The following is a 20,680-nucleotide window of genomic DNA, read 5'->3' as shown; positions in this document are numbered from 1 at the left end:
TTATTGGAACCTACCTAATACAAAAGGTCAACATCACACTTTAAATTTTTAATTTAAGAGGAAAAAAGTAAGTGAGGTTAGGTTCACTGAAATGAATGAGAAAAAACCTTCTCCATTCCTTGGTGAGAGATCAACACAGAGGCAAAGCTGGCTCTTCAGGCACACTTGTACACAAACACACATGCGGGATGCCCCAGCTGACCCTGCAGATGGCAGGTGCTGGAATCATCTCTTGAATCAGCTGACCAGAGGAAGCCATGAGGACTGAAAGCAGGAGGGGATGAGGGAGGGACCAGGGAAGGAAATTGTTGTTTGACGTCTATTATCATTTAACCTTCACTTCATCCCTGTTCTCAATTAAATCTCAGCACCAGGGTCGGGTATTCGCTTCTAGTTCAATAACTGAGCTTTATACAGGTGCGATTTACCTAAAGGCTGGCCCTGTGTGGGAAAGGAATGGCTTCCCAGCTGGCCACCCTCATTCTCCCACTTCAGGACATCCCACAGGACCTTGCCATCTGGCCTGGTGAGAAAGGATGGCGGAACGACCGACCACCACTGAGGTGTCCCAGCTTTTAGTCCCTTGGGTCCCTCTTCTCTCCCTGGATCCTCATATAAAACAAGAAGCCACATAGCTGTGCACTAGGTATAAGGATCCAGGGGCACGGGGTGGGGAGGAAATGGGGAAGGAGGAAGCTGTCTTCTCTTGCCACTCCAGCCCACAGTAGGTGGGACCTGACGGCAACTGAGTGATTTGAGGGAAGGTGAACTTACAAACCCAAGCCATCAAAGGGAAGATTATCTTACTTAAAACCACAGATGATCTTTTTCTTTCTGCCCCTCAAGTCCAGAGGAAAATCAGGATGAGTGGTTCAGGTTGTAAACCTTAAGGTCAAGGACCCTTTCCATCGTGCTTAGCTCTCGAGTTCTAGTATCGGCTGCGTGTGGAGCATAATTAATAGCATCATAAATACCAGCCGTAGAAGGTGTGGGTGGAAGTCGGAGGCCCCTTCCGTAGGTCCCACAAAGAGCCTGTCATCAAGGCCTTAATCAACGTCACCTATTAAAGAGCATCCCTGCTGAAGCCAGCCTTCCAGCCTCTCCTGGGGTTCCTCTGCCTGGGTGCGGAGTGCGCGGGTACAGTGTGTGCGCTGCGGACCCAGACGCGCGGACGGGGAGGAACATAGGCTCCGGGGCTGAGTCTGTGCAAGAAGCACGCAGCCCACCAAGGGAAAAATTTCTACAAGTCTTTGGTGTCACGCGTGTCATCTTCTTGGCACCGTTTCCTCCCGTGGCCCTTTCTGCCCGAGCACACAGCCCTCCGCGGCCCGCAGGTCCAACAGAACCAGTCACAGGTCGCGCAGTCGGGCCGGAAGGACCAGCGTGCGGCTCCGGGCACCAGAGCCCCACCCAGAGGAGAAGTGCCGCTCCGGCGCACCTGTCCGCGGGCAGGGCGGGCCTCCGGCGAGCAGCGGGACCTCGGCCTCCAGGGAACCCGGCACGCCGGACCCGTAAGGACCCTGCCAGGTGCGCGACCCCGGCGCGTTGCACGGCCCGCGTTCGGCGCTCAGGCTGCCCAGCCCCTCGCTTGGCCCAGCGCCCGCCCCCACCCCCACCCCCACCCCCCACCCCAGCCCGAGTGCGCGCGCCCAGACCGCGCCGCGACCCGAGCCCCCAGGACGCGCTTCCCAGGGTCCAGGCCTCACTCCGGAGAAGGGGCGGGGAAGAGGGCGGTGCTTGCAGCAGTGGGTGGGACCGGGCGCCGGTGGGCGGGGCGGGGGCGGGGGCGGGGCGGGGCTGGGGCGGCAGAGCAGAGCTCCCGGCTCCGCGGCGGCTCGGCCCGCAGGTCCCGGTCAGGCCAGCGGCTCTGTCCCCCGCCTACGCCATGGCAGCCGCCGGGTCCCAGGCCGACTGCGGCTACATCCGGACCGTCCTGGGCCAGCAGATCTTGGGCCAGCTGGACAGCTCCAGTCTGGCGCTGCCCTCCGAGGCCAAGCTGAAACTGGCGGGCGGTGGCGGCCGCAGCGGCCAGGCGGCCAAGAGTCTGCGGATCCAGGAGCAGGTGCAGCAGACCCTGGCCCGGAAGGGGCGCAGCCTCGTGGCTAACGGTGAGTGCGGCGCGGACCCGGTCCGGCCCACCTGTGGCTCCTCGCCCTCTGCGCCCCGCGCCCGCCTGTGGGCGCCGCCCGGAGCCTCTGTGCCGGTGTCCTCCGTGGGACCGGTGCAGGCTCAACTCGCGATCTGTGTCTGGGGGCCCAGAAGAGTTCACCTCCTGCCCCCAGTACTCCCTACCCTCCGTCCGGTACCGAGACTCAACTCGGAGACTCTGGGAGCCTGCACACACTGAAATTCCGTGCAGAATTTTCCTGTGCAGGATCATTTTATTCTGGAGAAAGAACCCCGAGCATTTATTAGATATTTTAAGAGTTCATGTCCTCCTAAATATATTTGAAAAAGGAAACCCGAAAGCACCTAGCACCTGTGGATTGGGGTAGTGCCGGCTCGCCCAGGTACTTCGGGCGCTTCGCCCCGTGTGCGGCCCGGTGGCTGATCTGGAAGCCAACAGGTTGGGCCGGAGGCTCTGGCCGGGCACCGGCACCGTCTCACCACCCCGCGGGGGAGGAGGAAGAGGTCGGGGAAAAGGAAGGGGACTTTGGCCGGGCTAGCAGCAGCTGCGCCCGCCTGGCTGTGGCGAGCGGGCCGCGCGTCCCCACCAGCCCCCGCCGCCGGTGCACGCGTGGGTGCAAGGCTGGGCTTTCTGAAACATGAACTTCAAGATGAAGGGGTTCACTTGCACAGGCTCGCGGGATTTTTAGCCGTCAGTGAACAGGGCGATTGGGGGGGAGATGGCAATCCAGTTAGGAAAACTGGAGCTTGAAGAAGTGTTCTGTGCAGTACTTTTATAATTACTATTATAAAGCACATAGGCCTACCACAGAGAAAAAGGTAAGGAAATTGAAGATGGGATAAGTTTGTTTCTCCAATGTTTGATCTGTTTCTGTAGAAAGTAGCTTGGGCAATGGCCAGTGTAAAACCCACTAGGAAGTAAAATGCTGACAGGCCAGGCCTATATACGACAGTCGGGGAGGCTGCTCTGTGTTCGGTTGGCATGAAAGAATCTAAGGGATCAGCCAGTTAGTAGTCACACAGTGGGGAAGTAAAGCAAAGATATTTAGTGATTGTAAGCTTATATAGCTGTTCCTGCAAGCGCAAGGTCCCGAGTTCAATGCCAGGTGCCCCCCAAAAAGCGTATATAGTATAGCTGAATACCTACACTATGTGCCCAGAGTTGGACTATGTAGTTTGCATTCATTGTATCGTTTTTTAAAAGTGCAAGCTAGATATTTTAACTGCCATTTTACAGGCAAGGAAACTATATAAGTAATACTTAAATTCCCCCATGTAGTAAGTGCAGAATTGGTATTTAAAATCCAAAATCTGTACTTTTAAACCATTAATTGTATCGTTAAGTTTTTGGTTTGTTTGTTAAGTGGCATTTCTTAGACCCTAAGCCTCTTTCAGTTTTCCCATAAATGAAATTGAGGAAGTTCTGAGCGCATGGAACGGGCTGAAAAGCACAGAACTGTCCACAGGAGCACAAGACCCTGTCTCTGGCTTTGGGAGTCTGGCTAAAGACTGCAGAATGATGACTCAGCCCCATCCTTTGGGCCAGTGGTGTGCTGGCACCTTGAGTCTGAGCACCCATGGGTCTACTGCTATAAACCAGCTTCCTCTGCTTGGGAAACCCAGGATGCAAATTAGATATTTTTTTCTTACTATATGAGAGTGGCCAGCCTGAACGAGCAAGCAAGCAGACGTCAACAATTAAACAGATGGGAGGAACGAAGGGTCCATGAAGGAATGGGGGAGCACTGCTGAGCATCTACGATGTTCCTGACCCTGTTGTAGAATTTCATGTGTCTGCCTTTCATTATATCCTGAAAAGAGTTGGATGAGAGAAGAGGATCCTGTTCACATGTGAAGTATATATCTCATTATTTGTTGAAAACTCACTCCCAGCCCCACACATGATCTGTCTTCTCTACAATATAGTGTACCAGCTGCTAGGCAAATTCATCAACATCAGATGGGTGTGTTCTTTCTGCAAGGCACTGTGCAGGTGCTGAATTAAACACACAGACTTGGCTTGCTTTTAAAAAGGAAAAAATTGAAAGCCTGAAGCTAGAAAAAAATGTATCACCAAATAAAAAATAGTAAGCAACCCAGAAGAACAGCTAAGACATGATGGAGTGTAGAAGTGCTTACTATAAGTTACTCCCAGCTGAGGGAATTTTTAAGTTTCATGGAGGAATTGAGATTTTAAATCTCAGAAATTCAATGGAATTGGACTTGCGGGGTGGGGGTTGTATTCTAGGAGGAAACAACATAATATTTCATCGTTCACTAAGTCGATGTGCTAGAACAAAGAGCACTATCTTGGTGCTTCTGCTCAAATGCTTGGGGCAACAACCTGTGAGCCTCTTCCAACTAAAGAGCAAAGCGTTTAAAATATTTTGATTACAGCAGCAGCTTCAGGAGCAAGCTGAAATACATTCAGTAGCCTACACAGAAGTACAACTTGGGCAGAGATAAGGTAGCAAATAACACCTACTTACTTTAAAACCTCAGCTTTCTGAGACTCAAAAAAGAAAATCAGTTTCAAAGGAATTGAACATCAGCATGCCTTGGAACAGCTATGGGGTTTTTCACATAAGGCGTTTAAAGTTCTTTAAAAAGGTTTGGGCACTTGTGAGTGTTATTTGGTTGTATTTTTTTATTATTTCCTTATTCCTGTCTAAAGTTGAAAGAGACAAGCAGTTGTTGAAATAGTGCTGGTCTGGAAAGAATCCTGTATCAACACAAGAAATTCCAGGAAGAAATGAGCCTGTTGTTAACTGCTGTTGGCTCCAGAGTTCTGGAGAATTCTGAACTGCTGACATACCTATAAGGCTGAGGGAGCAGATAATCTGCTAGAGATGAGATATGTGCAGTTGATTTGTTGAGAAACTCTTTGCCAGGGTCTTTAACCCTGCAGTTCTTTCTAATTCTCTTATATAAGTGGGTAGTTTTCATTGTAAATCATTAATTGACTTTTAGTACCAAACTGCATTGAACATTTTAAAGATGACTATAATGCTTGGGTGAGGGAAGGTTGAAAGATGTATAGCCACATTGTAAAGTAAGTCGCTATTGTAGCAAAACTTTTAAAATCTTTTATACAAGTCACAATAAAGACACTTAAGAATTGCAAGTCATAGCAAAGGGAAAAATAAAAAACTCCACATTCTGTTTGTTGCATCTTGGAAGCTCTACTTATTACACACACACACACACACACACACCATACCTAAGTAAGAAGAAAGACATGTTTTTAATTATGGTATGTAATAGTTATATAATGGGCAATATTCTAATGCAATTCACAACTTGTTTGGAAATCTGTCAAAAATGACATACTATTTATATGTATGATTTTCTGGTAAATCAGTTTTGAGTGTCTGATAAGAGTGAATTCTGGAGAGTGGAATGAAAATTGATTCAGGACAGCAAAACAAGCAGTAGGTGCTACTGGAAACAAACCAAAAAAGGTATAGACGTTATTCAAAGAGTTCATTGCAAAAAAGGAATTCCAGGAATGAAGCAATTCTGGGAGAGAGGCGATTAGTCATTCAGAAAGTAGGCAGGATCAGGAAAGAAAAAAGAGTGAGGTGGCAGGCAAAGGCCACGCATCCCTGAGGGTAACAAGTCAGTGGTGACTCTGTGTCCTGATACAGCCCATGGGCCACTGTTTTAGTGTCAGGGAAAGTAGGTACTTTATTTATTTCCATTTGGTTTTTTGAGACAGGGTCTCACTGTGTACTTAAGGCTGGCCTTGGACTCACAGTGATCCTCCTGGCTCAGCCTCTGAAATGCTGGGATTACAGGTGTGTACCACCAGGCCCAGTTTGGGTACATGTAACTTTTTAAAAAGTGTGGTGTTTTGTTTCTGTTTTAGAAACTCTTCTGATTATAGTTAGGTGAAATAGAATGCTAGCAAAATGGTGATTACAAAAAATAGATCTCTTACCCCTACAAACTGTGAGAACACATCTTTTACGGGTAAAGTTTTAGGTGAATGCGTGGTGAGGATGCTTCAGAATCAGTGGAACTGTAAGAAACCACAGAGACTCAGTAACTGAAATTTGATGTTGGAAACACAGGTACATGGCTCGCTGTACCTTGGTTGAAATGCAGAACCGCGCCTTAAACAGAAGACCGCTAGGGCTGGGGATTTAGCTCAATGGTTCTGCCGCCTGCCTTGCAAGCGCAAGGACCAGAGTTCAATCCCCAGTTCCAAAAAAAAAGAGAGAAGACCCCTTCTCACGTCACCTTAAACAGACTGCTGCCTGTGTCCTGTGCACGGCCAGGAGAATGGGCGGAGCCCCCTTGAATTAAATATTCTAGGCATTTGTGCCCAGCACATTCTCTCAAAGAGTCATTTTGAATACTAGCTATCCGATTTTTTTCTCATGTATTAAAATAAGCCTATATGTGCTTATTTTATCTTCAGATAATTTAACACTGATTTCGTATTAAAATTGAATTTCTGGTCTGATGAATAAAAATTATTAAAACTTTTTATGTTTCTTCTGCGAGCACAAACATACAGGTATTACTGCCAACCTGTCTTTAATAGTTGTGAAATACAGTAGCAAATATGTTGCTAAAAGCTCTGGAGTTTGCAATCAGACTTGATTAAGGAGGCCTGTAAGATTATTTCGTTCTATCCCAAATGATTTTCAAGAATTTAAAATTTTACAATATGAGATTATTGTGGGGTGCCAGCTATTTTATACATGCATATAAGTATATTTGGGCATAAATCCCATCCTGCTCCTGGGGAAGTAAACAGTAAAAGACAACAATGCAAGTGAAAAATAGAACATAAATTAGAAGGAAACTTAATTTTTCTATTAAAATGAACCACCTTGTTCCTCTAACTTACTAGGTTAAGTATAATGGGAAGACTATAAGATCTGACTACTGATGCAGACTATAACCTCTTAAACTGAACATTAAAATTGTAAATCTTTTGTATATCTTGGGTATTGGCCAAAAAAAAAGTAATGTTCCTAAAGTGCTTACAGATCAACAAGGGAGTTCCACTTGTAGACCTAGGTAAAAATGCACATTTGGAGGAAAAGAAAACCTTTGAGCATTTGGAAACATAACTCACCATTCCCAGCACCTTTTCCTGCTCTCCATATTCCCAGGACAGAAAAGAGCAGTAAAAAATATTTGAGCTCCTTCCAAGACAAAAGCACAGATTCGCCTACCACCATCACATCTGACTCCACCTTAGTGATCTAAAAAATGTCAGCCTGAGGATTACATGCAAACTGAATTTGTGTGACTAGGATATTTCAAACGTGCAAGCAATGTGACTAATCAGTAATCAGCGTGTCAAATGCTGCTGCACAACCTGCCAGAAGTAGTAGTATACGATATGCTTGTATCAAGGATGTAAAAATGTAGTGGGAGATAAGGTGACCCCTTCTGACTTTAACCTGGCCCTGCTCTGTTCTCCTTGTAGATGTGAGAGTTAACATCCTGAATTCTCACTGTAGCACTTCCTAATTGCAAATCCTTTGGTTTCTTGCTGTTCTCTACCGGAGTAAAATCCTTCTTCAACGCAGCATTCCAAGTTCTTTGTGATGTGAGGCCTGTAACTTCTCAAACTTCAGCCCTATCTTCAGCGGCCTGAGCTCCACTAAACACACACTGCACTTTATCTCAGTGCCCTGCCCCTTCCCCGCTTCACCCTTCTTTGCCTGGTTAACTCTTACACTCCCCTCAAAACTCAGTGCACTTCTGTCCTCTTAGAGGAACCCTCCCCCACCCCTCCTCCCACCTCCCACCTCCCACTGTAGAGGGCCATTCTGATACCATTTGAAGAATTTGATAAAGCTGCTGTGGCGACCCACACCTGTAATCCCACCAGTGACGGGAGGATCACAATTTCAAGCAGGGACAGCCTGGGCAGTTTAAAGACTTAACCAGATCCTGTCTCAAAGTAAAAAATAATTTTTAAAAATGTGTAAGGGCTGAGAATGTAGCTTGTGGTAGAGTGCCTCTGTTCAATCCCCAGTGCTGCAAAAGAAGAAAAAACAGAGAGAAAGAGGCTTTGTTAATTATGGTCACAGAAGGTGTTTCAGAGGGGGAAACAGAAAATGCAAAGGCTTCATGAAAATACCTTTGGCAGACTGGATGGTTTTAAAGAGGGAATGGCAGGGCAAGTGAGAGGCCAGGGGAATATAATGACTCCAGATCCCTACAAAGAATATCTGTAGAGAGGTGAGGGTTTTGTTTGCTTTTGAGATGGAGTCTCACTCACTGTATTGCCCAGGTTGGCCTTGCTACCACTCAAGCAATCCCTCCCTCCCCAGTTTTATAATGAGATTTAAAAAACCTATTATTGGCAAGTTCTATAAATAGACCTTTCCTGACCATGAGTTAAATCATGGTGAGCATCGTGTGGTATTTGTCACTGCAGTTCTAAAATCTAACAGGTGATCATGATGGGCATCTCAGGAATGCTAAAGTAAGGAGTTAATGGATTAGACAATTCCAGGAAACGTCCGCTTAATGAATGCTTCACCAGCATGCTAAATCATTATTTTTCATTTTATTTATTTATTTTACAGCGCTGGGGAGTGAACCCAGGGTCTCACAAATGCTAGGCGAGCATTCTACCACTGAGTTATACTCCCAGCCCCCTGTTACTAGTTTAAAATCCCAAATTCCATGATCACATAGTCACATACCTCAAACAGAATATGACACAGATACTTGTAACGTAAAAGGGCCTTTTTTGTTTTTGGTTTTCTAGGGGCTTTTTATAGTACTGGGGATTAAACATAGGGAGCTGAGCTACATCCAAGTCCTTTTATTTATTTAAATGTTTATTACTTATTTACAGTACTAGGAATTGATCCCAGTGCCTTTACACTGAGCTGGATTAAGAGGTTTTAACACCATGCCCAGTCATTTGTATTTTCTATTTGGAGACAAGGTCTCACTAAGTTGCCTAAGCTAGCCTCAGTCTTTGAAATAGGTAGGATTACAGGTGTGTCCAACTTAAAGGGCCTTTTTACTTATGTATTTTTGTAGAGCAGTAATATGAGCATTACTCCCCAAATGCTACAAACTGGTACAGGTACCTTAGAGGATAGTTCTCAAACCCTTAGCAGTCTTCTGAAAAATAAGGACCTCTGGTGGCTGCTGTGTTGTTTGATAACAGCCATCAACTAGCTCAGTGTCTCTGACTTTTAAGCCAATACTTCCTAGCATGCACCTGATACAAGCTGGTTGATTATCTGGCCTGGGTTAACTAATCAAAAAGAATAGCACTGCACAACTTTATATTAAATTTTCAATAATACAACACCTTTTACTCTGGTCCCTCAGTCAGTTTTTCACCATAGTTTTCTATACCAACAAACTCCACCCATTTTCCAGCCTGAGCAAATGTTTGCATGGGTTGTAAGGTGTAGGATTGTGGATCCATAAATATCTGGTGGTTTTTCTTGGAACATAACAATAGAAGATAAAAGAAGTAATTTTTTTTAAATGTGTAAGTCCGGCGAGATCAGTTTCACAGTATATATGCCAACAAATGCCACAAAACTCCTTCAACAGCAGTACTGATGGGTGGTCCTTAAAAGTGCAAGGCTCTGTTTTGGTTTGGTTTGTTTTGGCGGGTTTTTTTGGATGCTGGAGATTGAACATGCCAATTTTCCTGCTGTACCTCTGAGCTACACCCTTAGCCCTACAGGCAGTCCTTTGATAGTAAATTACTCTTTTTTTTTTTTTTTTTGGTACCAGGGATCGAACTTGGGACCTTGCGCTTTCGAGGCAGGCACAGGAACCACTAAGCTAAATCCCCAGCCCAAAGATATGATTGATACACTGTATTTTTGTTGTTGTTGTTTTTTTGGTTTTTTTGGCACCAGGGATTGAACTAGGGTCCTTGCGCTTGCAAGGCAAGCGAGGGAACCACTGAGCTAAATCCCCGGCCCCGTAGTAAATTACTTTAAGGAGTCAATTAAATATGAATTGCTACACAATTCCCGCTAATAAGCTTGAAGATGCCTTGTCTTGAAGATGCCTTTAATAATATGCCCCCAACTATAATGGAAGAAATGAAGTCTTTTTAAGATACTGGGGGAATGAGAGCTGAAGTTGCCATAAATGACCAAATATAAGATGATAGCTTTTAGACTTTTAAGTTCTTTTCCACCAAAAATACCATTGTGGTCCACCCTATGAAGACAGCTGCCTGTGGCTGTTAGCGCCACAAAATGTGGGATTTAAATCATACCAGCAGGCTGGCAGTGTGGCTCAGTGGTAGAGCACTTTTCTAGCACGTGCTGGGAGCTGGGTTTAACTCCCAGCACTGACCAGCGATACCAGTAACTACCGTTTGTGGTTCCTATGCATACATTTAGTCAGACCGATTTTCATGTGAACCTCCCGGAGAGCTCAGTGTGAGGCAGATCTCTTGTTAAGCACCCTTAGAGTGCTGAAGAGTTGGAAGGAAAAGTGACTCCTGCCAGCAGCTGCTACTTTTCTCTCTTGACGGCAGGAGGTTCCGTGAAGATTTTGTTTGTTCCCAGTTCTTGATTACCTCATTACTATAAGGAAAGCTGTAGCTGATTTTTAAAACATATGGCCAGGTACAAGTGATAGAACCACAATAGAGGCTTTTCCATTTTATTTCATAAACATTTTTTAACCAGTTAGGTAATAAAACTGCTCAGACAAAAATAAATTTAATATTTCTGACCCTAAAAATAATCTATTATTTGGGATGATTCTTGTATATTTGACCAGAAGCAAAGATTGTTTTTCCCATAGCTGTTACTTAGGCTTCATATCAGTTAGATGAACGTTTAGACCAGGAAAGAGAAAATTGCCTTGTCCTGTGAGCAACTTTCCAAGCAATTTGAATTTCCTCTGCCATCCCCACCTTACAGCTGCTGGCACCTGGATCGCTTGTCATTTGAGAAGGCTGGGGGGAGACTTGCTCTGCAACTCATGGCCTCCTTCCCCTTAAAGTAGGCTCCGTACAGTGACCATGGTGTTCTTCTGAAGAAGAGGTTCAGGTGATGTTGCCTGAATCATTATTAATTTGAAAGATGTACTCCTCAGTCACCATCTTCTTTAGGGAACGTCAGAAGCATATCATGCACTGTGTAAATAGAGCGAGAGCTGGAAAGCTCCCCATAATGTCACAGTGATCCTCAGTGGCTAGGTCAGTCACAAACAACAAGAAAAGTCACTTTCAGCCCCACTGGTAAACTTGGTAGAATAAAAAAAACTCTGAGCTACCGCACGGTGTGTATTATGGCTGGCAGGCACACTGGATTATCCCTCTTTCTAGTACACATGGAATGTAGGGAAAAGTGTGAAAAAAATTGTGACCCAATTTTATTCAAAAGCCATATCAGTTTTGCATATTGTTTTCTTCATCCATGGCTAGGTATAGACTGAGGCACCTACAACAAAAGACAGATTGACAAGAGAAAAGCATACAACTTCATTAAATATAAATTTTATATGACACTGGAGCCTTTGGAAAGAAAGACCCAAAGAGATAAGAGCAAATGTGTATGTACATGGATGTGATGCAGAATTATGACTGGACAAAGTGGGGTACACAAAGCCTGATTGCCCAGAATCTCCCCCTGGAAAGCGTTACTTTTCTCTGAGCATAGGAGGGACCTCTGGGATTCCTCTACAGTGAGAGTTTTAGTGCCTACTTCACAATGAAGGTCAGCTGGGTTTTTACTCAGCAGCTTCAGGGGAAGAGGCAGCTGAAGCTGAGAGCTAATTTCCAGCTTCTCCTGTGTCCTCAATAGTGTCATGTTTTGGGTAGCATCCCTGACAACTTTAGGAGCTTTTCAGGTAACTTCTCTGTCAGCAATCCTGTTAGTCACTGGGATTCCAGAAAACCGATGCATCTAAGTGAATTGTCTCAACACACAGAAAGCAGGAGCACAGACGCCAGACCAGATTTCTTTAATTTAGAGAAAATACCTACCCCTTGGTTTAAAGTAAATAAATCCTTTGAATTAGGGTCACCCTTGCTTTTTCCTGTGTAAGACAATCTGGGTTTTGTGTTGATTTCAAACAGGATGCACTTGGGCATCATGTGACTGAGTTATATGTTCAACAGTCATATATTTTATTCTCTGAACAGAAAAGAATGACTTGCTTTAAAGAGATCAGTTTCTGTCTTAATATTTACCATTTTAAAAACAGTTCTATGGGCCGGGGATTTGGCTCAGTGGTTCTGCCATCTGCTTTGCAAGCGCAAGATCCCGAGTTCGATCCCCGGTACCAAAAAACAAAAAACACAGTTCCACCAGTCTGAAATTTCTTTAAAATCTTAGAACACAGTTGCTAGTTCACCCTTAATCCACTACTCCAATCCTAAACACATGACTGCCTAAGCAAATGAGTCTGCAGTATTTGTCATTTGAGACCGGCCTTTTTGACAAAGCAGCCATCTCTCCTGCCAGCAGGCAAACTGAGCATCAGGAAGCACATCTTCTCTTGGATGTGATTCTGCAGGAGAGGAGCCCATGGTTTAAAATCCAGTGTAGCTGAGCATGGTGGCACATGTCTGTAATCCCAGTACTATGGGAGGCTGAGGCAAGATGATTGCGACTTCCATCCCAGCCCGGGCAATTCGAGACCCTGTCTCAGAAAGAGTTGTGGGATTCTGTGTGAACATGAGCCAAAAAATCCAATCTCATTTTTTTTTTTTTCTGTTATCAACTGCCTCATAGTTTTTTGTTTTGTTTTGGGTTTTTTTGGTACCGGGGATCGAACTTGGGACCTTGCACTTGTGAGGCAGGCGCCGTACCTCATAGTTATTTTGGGAATCATTAAACGGGTCTCAGTTCATTCATTTGAAAGTAGAAAGAGAAGCTTTCTTTTGAGGACCCGTGTCAGCAAGTAAAGACTGAAGTTTCCTGAGGATTGAGAGTTGATCAGATGAAGGTACTAGAGGAGAGAGCACAGCTGGTTTTGGTCCTCATAGCGCAGTGATGATGACAGCCCTTACAGCGACTTCGTAAATGACGGTTTCACTGTTGCTTAAGTGCTACCATTTCAAGCAGCAGGGCACAGTGGAAAGGAGGGATTCAGTTCTAACCTGTCTCTGCAGTCTGAGACCAGTCATTTCAGTTTCACTGTGTATAAACAGGTAGTAATAGTTGGCCTTGCATTACAGAACATTGTAAAGAAACCTAAAATAATTTGAGCTCAAGATAAAAGCAATATTGAAGTGTGAGGAGTTCATATAAATTATTATTATTATTATTATTATTTGGTACCAGAGATCAAACTCAGGACCTTGTGCTTGTGAGGCAGGCACTGTGCCACTGAGCTAAATCCCCGGCCCAATATATAAATTACTTTTAAAAAGCCTTAAAGCCCACAGCAACAATTAAATGCTTCCTATGCATTAAGCATTTTACTTCAACCAACCTGATTATAAAACTCACTGATTAAGTGGCTATTTAACAGAATGGACTCTTTCACTGATCCTACCTAAAGAGTCTCACATTTAAAAAATCTTTCAGACCAGGGATGGTAGTTTGTGCCTTTTGTCCCAGCTATTCAGGAGGCTGAGGCAAGAAGACATCTTGAGCCAAGTTCAAGGCCACCCTAGATAACACAGGGAGGGACCCCCACCTCAAAAAACAAAACAAAACAAAATTGAGCCAGGGATTTAGCTTGGTGGTGCCGCTGCCTGCCTCGAAAGCACAAGGGCCTGAGTTCGAACCCCGGTACCCAAAAAAACCAAAAAGCAAAATGAAAACTTTTCAGAAGTCTCAGCTTAAAGATGGAAGTTGCTCCCTGTTAACTGCTTCTGAATAGCTGCCTCCTCTTGTAACTCCAGCAAGGTAATCCTGAAGGTGCCCAAGAGCTAGAAGACCCCATTTGCAGAAATTTTCCTGGATTCCTAAAATAGCACACTTCTATCACCTGCCATTTTTCTATGGCTGTAAAAGGAATGAGTCCATAAAGGACCACTAATATTTTCCCATTCTGGATTGTCTCGGCTTCTGTATATTCAGTTTTAATATCGTCTAACATTCTGAACATGGATATCCCTAAGTTACTTTCTTTAAAGACAGCAAATTTGATTTTTTATATGTATCAGCTGACTGATAATTTTCTGCCTGGTGACAGCCTTCGTGAAAAGCTTGTTTTCTTGGGGGTGGGTGAGAGGTAAGCACTCTCTCCGTCTTTAACCCCCTCTGCTCTGCCCAGAACTAGGGCCTTTGGATCCCCCTTTCCCCAAAGCCTGTGGTGTGATCTGGGGGAGTGGAGGAGCCTAGGGAGGGGTTGACGGTAAGGGCTGGTTAGCCTGGGTGGCTGGTGGAAGCCAGGCCCTGAGGGTCGAGTTCCTACAACCTTTCCTAATTTACAAAGATACCTTTCCCTTATTCCAAGTCCGGACTCCAGGCATTCTCCACCATAGAGGTTGCGAAGTGAGGTTTTGGGTCACCCTTTGCCAGGCCCCATGGAGCAGTCAGGCCCCTGGAAGCCAACTGGCTCACCTCTACTTCCCCAGCCAGGGATGAGTCAGCAGCTCCTCCCCAGGGACCCTGGGGCTTAGAAATTGTTCACCTCTGACGGGTTGTTTGGCTCCAGGAAATAAAGTCACAGGGACAAACATAGTTTGGAATGGATTCAGACTTTTTTTTTAGCTCTCTAGCAACAGCAATTATCATTCTCCCCTTCTTCCAAATAACTTGTAAATGTGTTAACTCTTGAAACTTTGACTTCTGAACAATTTATGGGAAAAGTGTGTTAGTATATTCTAATTGTATTGGGAAAGGGCTGTCTGTTGTTTTATTCTTGGTGTCTTTCATGAATTGCTGAAGTCTTAGAAAAGAGTTAAGTTTTTTCCCCTTCAGATTTCTAAGAGTATGCTACAGGACAGAAAAAAAATTTCAGTTAAAATCAGAGAACTAGAAATTACCTAGATTTTGGACAGCTTTGATGATTGTTTCCTTTTTTTCTTTTCTTTTCTTTTTTTTTTTAATTTGGCAAATCAGTAAGAGATTTAAAAAAGAAGAGGAGGGCTGGGGATTTAGCTCAGTGGTTCCGCCGCCTGCTGTGCAAGCGCAAGGACCCGAGTTCGATCCTTGGTACCAAAATAAATAAATAAATAAAAATGTGAAAAAAAAAAAAAGAGCAGAGAGAAGGGTTAAAAGGGTACACATACTGTCCTCTGCCCCCCACCCTAAAGAGCAGGATTTTAAGAGGAGCTGGGTTTCAATTGAGAATCTCCCTGGGCTCCAGAGTTGAGCACAAAGGGGTGCCTCCTACTCATTGTCTGCAGGAGAGCTGGCTGGCTGTTCTGCCACCAGAGGGTGGGCCAGGTGACAAAGCAGTTCTTTGTAGGACAGAGGCCTTGTGCTGCATGGCCAAACACCTTCCCCCAGACTGGCCTTCAGTTAGTTAATCCCTGTTTTCTTTGACTGCATCAACCGCCCCCCCCACCCCTGCCCCACTTGTTTATACAGGCTGTCTTATCTAATAGTATCCCATCACCATTAGATTTATTGGCTATACCTACGAATTAGAAAAAATCTCCGAGTTTCTGCTCTGGGAACAGAACTCTCCTATGGTTTGAAAAACCAGACTTTATAGAACAGACCAACTGAACTAATGAATGATGCTCAACTTTTTCAGCATTGTGGCGGCCAGTTTTGAACTTCTGTGAATCCTTCTCTCTCCAACTTTGGTTTTTTGGGGTAGTTTTTGTTTTGTTTTTTGTTTTTTCCAGTGCCAGGCGTCAATCCCAGTTGGTGCTCACGCCAGGCACTTCGAGCAACATCCTCAATCCCTCTTTTCTTTCTTTTATTAAATTTGACTTTTATTTTGAAAAACTCAGAGAATGTTTGCATAACCTTTAATCATTTGCTACTTCTGAAAGTAGTATTAAACCAGCATTAAAAGCACTAATATAGATTTAATACTTATTATTGGCCCTCATGACTTCAATTTAAAAGTTTAATACACAGTTGTTACACGATGGTTAAGTATTGGTTGGCTCACTTACATTCTGAATTATTTTAATATTTGCTTGACTGCAGGAAATCTCCACCGAACCAGCAGTGTTCCAGAGTATGTCTACAACCTACACTTGGTTGAAAATGACTTTGTTGGAGGTTGTTCCCCTGCCACTAAGACCTACGACATGCTGAAGGTAGGACAGCAAAGAGCAGAACCCTCAATAGCAGATTGCCAGCAAAACATTTTCAAATTTCTTTTCTTTCTTTTTAAAAAATATTTACCTTTCCTGAGTATCATCATTTCCTGAATGAATTTTGAGAAAATTGGTTTTGTGTGGACACAAAGGAAAACTGGGCACTTTAAACAGTATGAAACCCTAGTGCAAATAAATGATTCAGGTCAACCAAGCCTCATGTAAAAAAAGACTTTACCAGAAGGGGCAGCTTCTCCATCTGATTCAGAGGAACAGACATCTTGTGCCTTTTGTCTTCAACAAAGGCGAAAGCAGGTCTAGGCCTCATTTGAATTTTATTTTCTCCTGCAGGCTGGTGCCACTGCCACACAGGGCAGCCGCTGGGGCCGAGGGACACTGCAGTACAGTTCCCAGAAGTTGGTGGAGGACAGGCCCTGGAGGCAGCCGCTTCGGAGACTGGAGATCTCCCCGGATAGCAGCCCCGAGCGGGTCCACTATGCACACAGTGAGCATCACTACAGCCAGCGGAGCCAGCTGGGCCACCCCCTGCGCCACCAGGACAGCCGGCGCTCCACACTCCTTGTGCCCCCGAGATACGCCCGCTCCGAGATCCTGGGCTTCAACCAGGCCGGGGCCGTGAGCAGGCAGCGCCACTATGACACCTACCACAGACAACACCAGTACGGGTCTGTCAGCGACACCGTCTTTGACAATGTCCCCGTCACCCCTGCGGTGTTCGCCTACCCTAGGCCAGGGACCAGTCACAGCATGGGCAACCTGCTAGAGAAGGAGAACTACCTGAGCACAGGCCCTGCTGCCGGGCAGGTCAGGCCGCTGGTGCCCCTCCAGCCTGTCACTCAGAGCAGGGCCGCCAGGTCCTCGTGGCACCAGAGCTCCTTCCACAGCACCCGCCCGCTTAGGGAAGCCGGGCCTAGCGTCACTGTGGACTCGGGTGGCCGGAGGACACACATGACCGTGGGCCAGGTTGTGGCGGCAGGCAGTGGAAATCTGCTTCTGGAGAGGAGCACCATCGCCGATCCGCAGCTTGGGTGAGTCTCCTCTCAAATGTGCTGCCCAGGCAGTGCCAGCCACTCTGTCCCCACAGCCCGACAGCCTGAGCCGCACCTCTGAGGCTGCAGAGAAGGGGCTCCAGAGATGGTGATTAAAACACCGAGTTCACAGGCAGCTGCCTAACTGGCAGATCAGCCCATTTGCCTCAGGGACAGGGCCAAGCTACCTGTGCACGTGGCAGCCCCGTGGGGAAATGTGACTGGAGCCTCTCTGTCCCAGATTAGGTGCTGGGTGAACGGATCTCGGCCCTCAGCTCTGTGAAAATCTGCTTGGGACAAGAGCAAATGCCAGAGTAGCCCAAGAAATGGCAGTGGTATGTGCATTGCTTGGATAATGATCACCACAGAGCAGTGGTGGCGAACCTGTGGCATGTGTGCCACAGCAGGCTGCTGGTATCAAAGTCCTGCGCAGTTCGCCGTCACTGTGGTGGAGACTGGGAGAGCTGAGGAAAGGCAGCTGTTTCCACATGTCTCTTTCCTTCCCTTGACACTTGATACCTCTGCTCTTGATTCCAGCATTAGTGACGTGGAGAGTATTTCTTAGCAAAATTAAACAATCAAAATAATGGAATTCTGCAAGTCATCCTTTGCCTTTCCTATTTCCTATATGCTTGGCCAATTTAATTTTGAGGACTTAGTCCTTATTCAAGTTTGATGCTCAAGTGCAAATCTGATGACTGGAAAAAGTTACTAAGAGAAAGGTCTAGAAATGGACTGATGATTAAATAAGTAACTGCTAAAATAATGACCTAGACAATTAGGGCAAAACATCAAACATATGATTGTTGTGTGGTATTAACGTAGCTTAAGGGTAATTGTTACCTTTCATCAGTCCTTCAAGTGAAAACTTAGTACACTCATTGACAAGGTAGGTTCTGGTGATAAACTGCTTTCCAAAAGGGAGCTGGGGCTCATCTAATCTTGAAGCAGGTAATAGTGAACCCAGGGCGTTCAAACCAAGCTACACTGGCTCCTGCTTTTTTTATTTTTAGAGACAGGGTCTCACTAAGTTGCCCACACTGGGCTTGAATTTAGGATTCTCCTGCCTCAGCCTCCCAGAGTGCTGGGATTACAGGTATGTGCCACCATCCCCACCTAACATTTGCCATAGAGATGAAATCAGATCTTTGTCAATATGAGCATATTTACAAAGAAGAAAACCATATCAAATAATTATTTTGGAAGAAAAGCTAATAAAGGCTTAAGAAGATAATTCAAAATTTATTGAATGCCTGCTATAGTTGAGGCATAGTTTTAGTGAAATAATTTCAACAGTAACAACTCTCATCTCACATCCTCCAACAACTGACATCCTTTCCCTTCTCCAGCTCCCTCAGCTTCTTAAACCCCTACCACATCGCAGTCTCTTGAATGCTCTGCCATGTGGCTTCAGTCCCCACTTCACAGGGACACTATCTGTAGGGAACAGGGAAAGGGGACGTTACTAGAACCTCTGCAGTGAGTCCTAGTCTCCTGCAAGCCACAGCAGCACACGGCAAATTAACTTATTACACAGGAAAGGTAGAAAAATGAGACTGAGAAGAAGCTGAGTTTTGGGCCTGATCAGTGCCTAGCTTGTATTCAGTACATCGCAAGAAACAAATGTAACAAATGACTTGCCAAGAATTCAGTACATCGGGATAAACAAAGTGTAACATGACTCGGGGCTGCGGAAATCCAAGAACAATGAGAAACTGAGTAGGTGAAGAATTTGTTTCTCCCAGGATGTCTTCCGCTGGTGTAATCTTGTCCTGGAGCATCACTGTATCACCAGATCATTGAGGTCTCAGTTGTGACCGGAGGCCAAAAATGATTTATGTCTCAATATGCCATAGCTGGCCTGTAGGCAGGAGAACTAGGCCTAAGCAAATGATTGTTCCCTAAAATTATGTAGCATTGCTCCCAACAACTATCTTCACAGGTGCAGCCAAGACTCCTAGGCACAACCTCAGCATGGGCACATCCAGCCTTCACAGCAGCCTCTCTACCCCATTGTGTTCTGGACACATCCTCCCCTGGTTTTCCACTGACTTCCTCTGTCGTTTTTCAGTCTTCCCAGGGCGCCCCTTCTCTTCAGGCCAGAGAAGGCTGTTTCAGTCACCCTGTGAGGCTCAGTGTTCTTCAGGGAGCCCCCTGGTACCTCACAGGTTTCCTCTTGATTCCTACAGTTTGGTCTTCAGCCTTGACTTCCCCCTCAACTCTGGACTGTCTGTGTATTCAGCAATGTCTTGGACACCCCAACCTAGCATATCCTAAATTAAATCCATCAGCTGTTCCTGCCCCTCTCCTCCTCTGTCTGCTCATTACAAGCTTGGGTGGGAGTCACCCTTCCTTCACCCTCCAGTCACTGATCCCTATTTTCCCTCCTTACTGCCCTCAGTTCCTACCTTCTCTCCTCTGTTGTGGCATAGGTCTCTGCCCTGGCCTTGCTCAGCGCTGTTCTCCAGGGCTGTCAGAATGTGCTTCCAAGGTTGAATTGTTCATTTCCCCAGTTTGTAACCTTGCAGAGATTCAGCTAAGTGTTCCTGCTGGCTAGCATGGCTTCTGAGCTCTGTCACCTCTGACTCCATCTCCACTTCCCCCTCTAGGCTCTGTTCTCTGCTCTGCTGCACTTCGCACCACAATGACCCCCAAACACACCTGACCCAACCCCTCAGACCCCTTGCAACCTCCTGCACTTCCCTAATGCAAGACACAAACATTCCTCCCTCTCCCCGCTGTAGTGCTCACCCCTCACTTCCCTTTCCCTCATGGCTGTCCTTCTCCAACTCCAGCTCCTTCCAGGTGTCCTCTGCCCCTGTGTGGCTCTGCATAATTCTGTGTTTAGCTCAAGCACCACCATTTTCCTGACCATAGCTGCACTGTGTGGACTTCTCTATCTGAGTATTTATTGTCGTTACTCATTTACTTATCTTTTATCCTAGACCTTGAGCTACTTGCCAATATTGTATTTATCTTTATATTCTCAGCACCATAAAACAGAGGCAGGTTCATGATAGGTTCTGTGTAAATGTATGCTGAAAAAATGAAGGAATTAAAGGAGGGAAAGATGAAATATAAATTCTTTACTTATTACCATCTGGGTTTTTTTGTTCTCATGTTCTAGTAGTAATAACCGTACTATTTCAGGTTATTGTTTTAATGGGAAAAGTAAATTTTATTAGAATATTTAACCATATTGAAAAGAGAAGAAGGAACATTTGGGGTCAAGACATTTTAAACAGTAAACAATCTTCCTGAGATTCCCCAAGTTCCAGAGACTAGAAATCATAGAAATTAATGCTTTTTTATGATTTCTGAAGGGACAATTTAAGTTGTTCTTTTTTTTTGGTTCCGG

At 45.3% G+C, this 20,680-nt stretch overlaps 1 protein-coding gene across 4 annotated transcripts in view; it reads left to right on the top strand.

Moving 5' to 3' along the window:
- Nucleotides 1-1,189: 1,189 nt before the first annotated feature.
- Nucleotides 1,190-20,680, top strand: part of Pkp2 (plakophilin 2) — an 82,110-nt gene continuing 62,619 nt past the window's right edge. The window contains exons 1-3 of one of the 4 annotated variants that reach the window (XM_087200040.1): nucleotides 1,190-1,527; nucleotides 16,161-16,273; nucleotides 16,625-17,322. In XM_087200040.1, the coding sequence (XP_087056166.1) occupies nucleotides 16,265-16,273; nucleotides 16,625-17,322 (707 nt within the window). In that variant the 5' untranslated portion in view covers nucleotides 1,190-1,527; nucleotides 16,161-16,264. Of the gene's footprint in view, nucleotides 1,528-1,795; nucleotides 2,109-2,843; nucleotides 2,947-16,160; nucleotides 16,274-16,624; nucleotides 17,323-20,680 lie in introns of those variants that run through there. The other 3 variants (XM_004855013.4, XM_087200038.1, XM_087200039.1) reach the window with 3 other exon arrangements.

Source organism: Heterocephalus glaber, unplaced genomic scaffold (genome assembly GCF_053883595.1).
Source record: "Heterocephalus glaber isolate CG9 unplaced genomic scaffold, H.glaber_assembly_v1.0 deba00001733, whole genome shotgun sequence".
In the NCBI taxonomy this organism is placed as follows: Eukaryota; Metazoa; Chordata; class Mammalia; order Rodentia; family Bathyergidae; genus Heterocephalus; species Heterocephalus glaber.
This window is presented reverse-complemented; position numbering and strand designations above follow the sequence as displayed.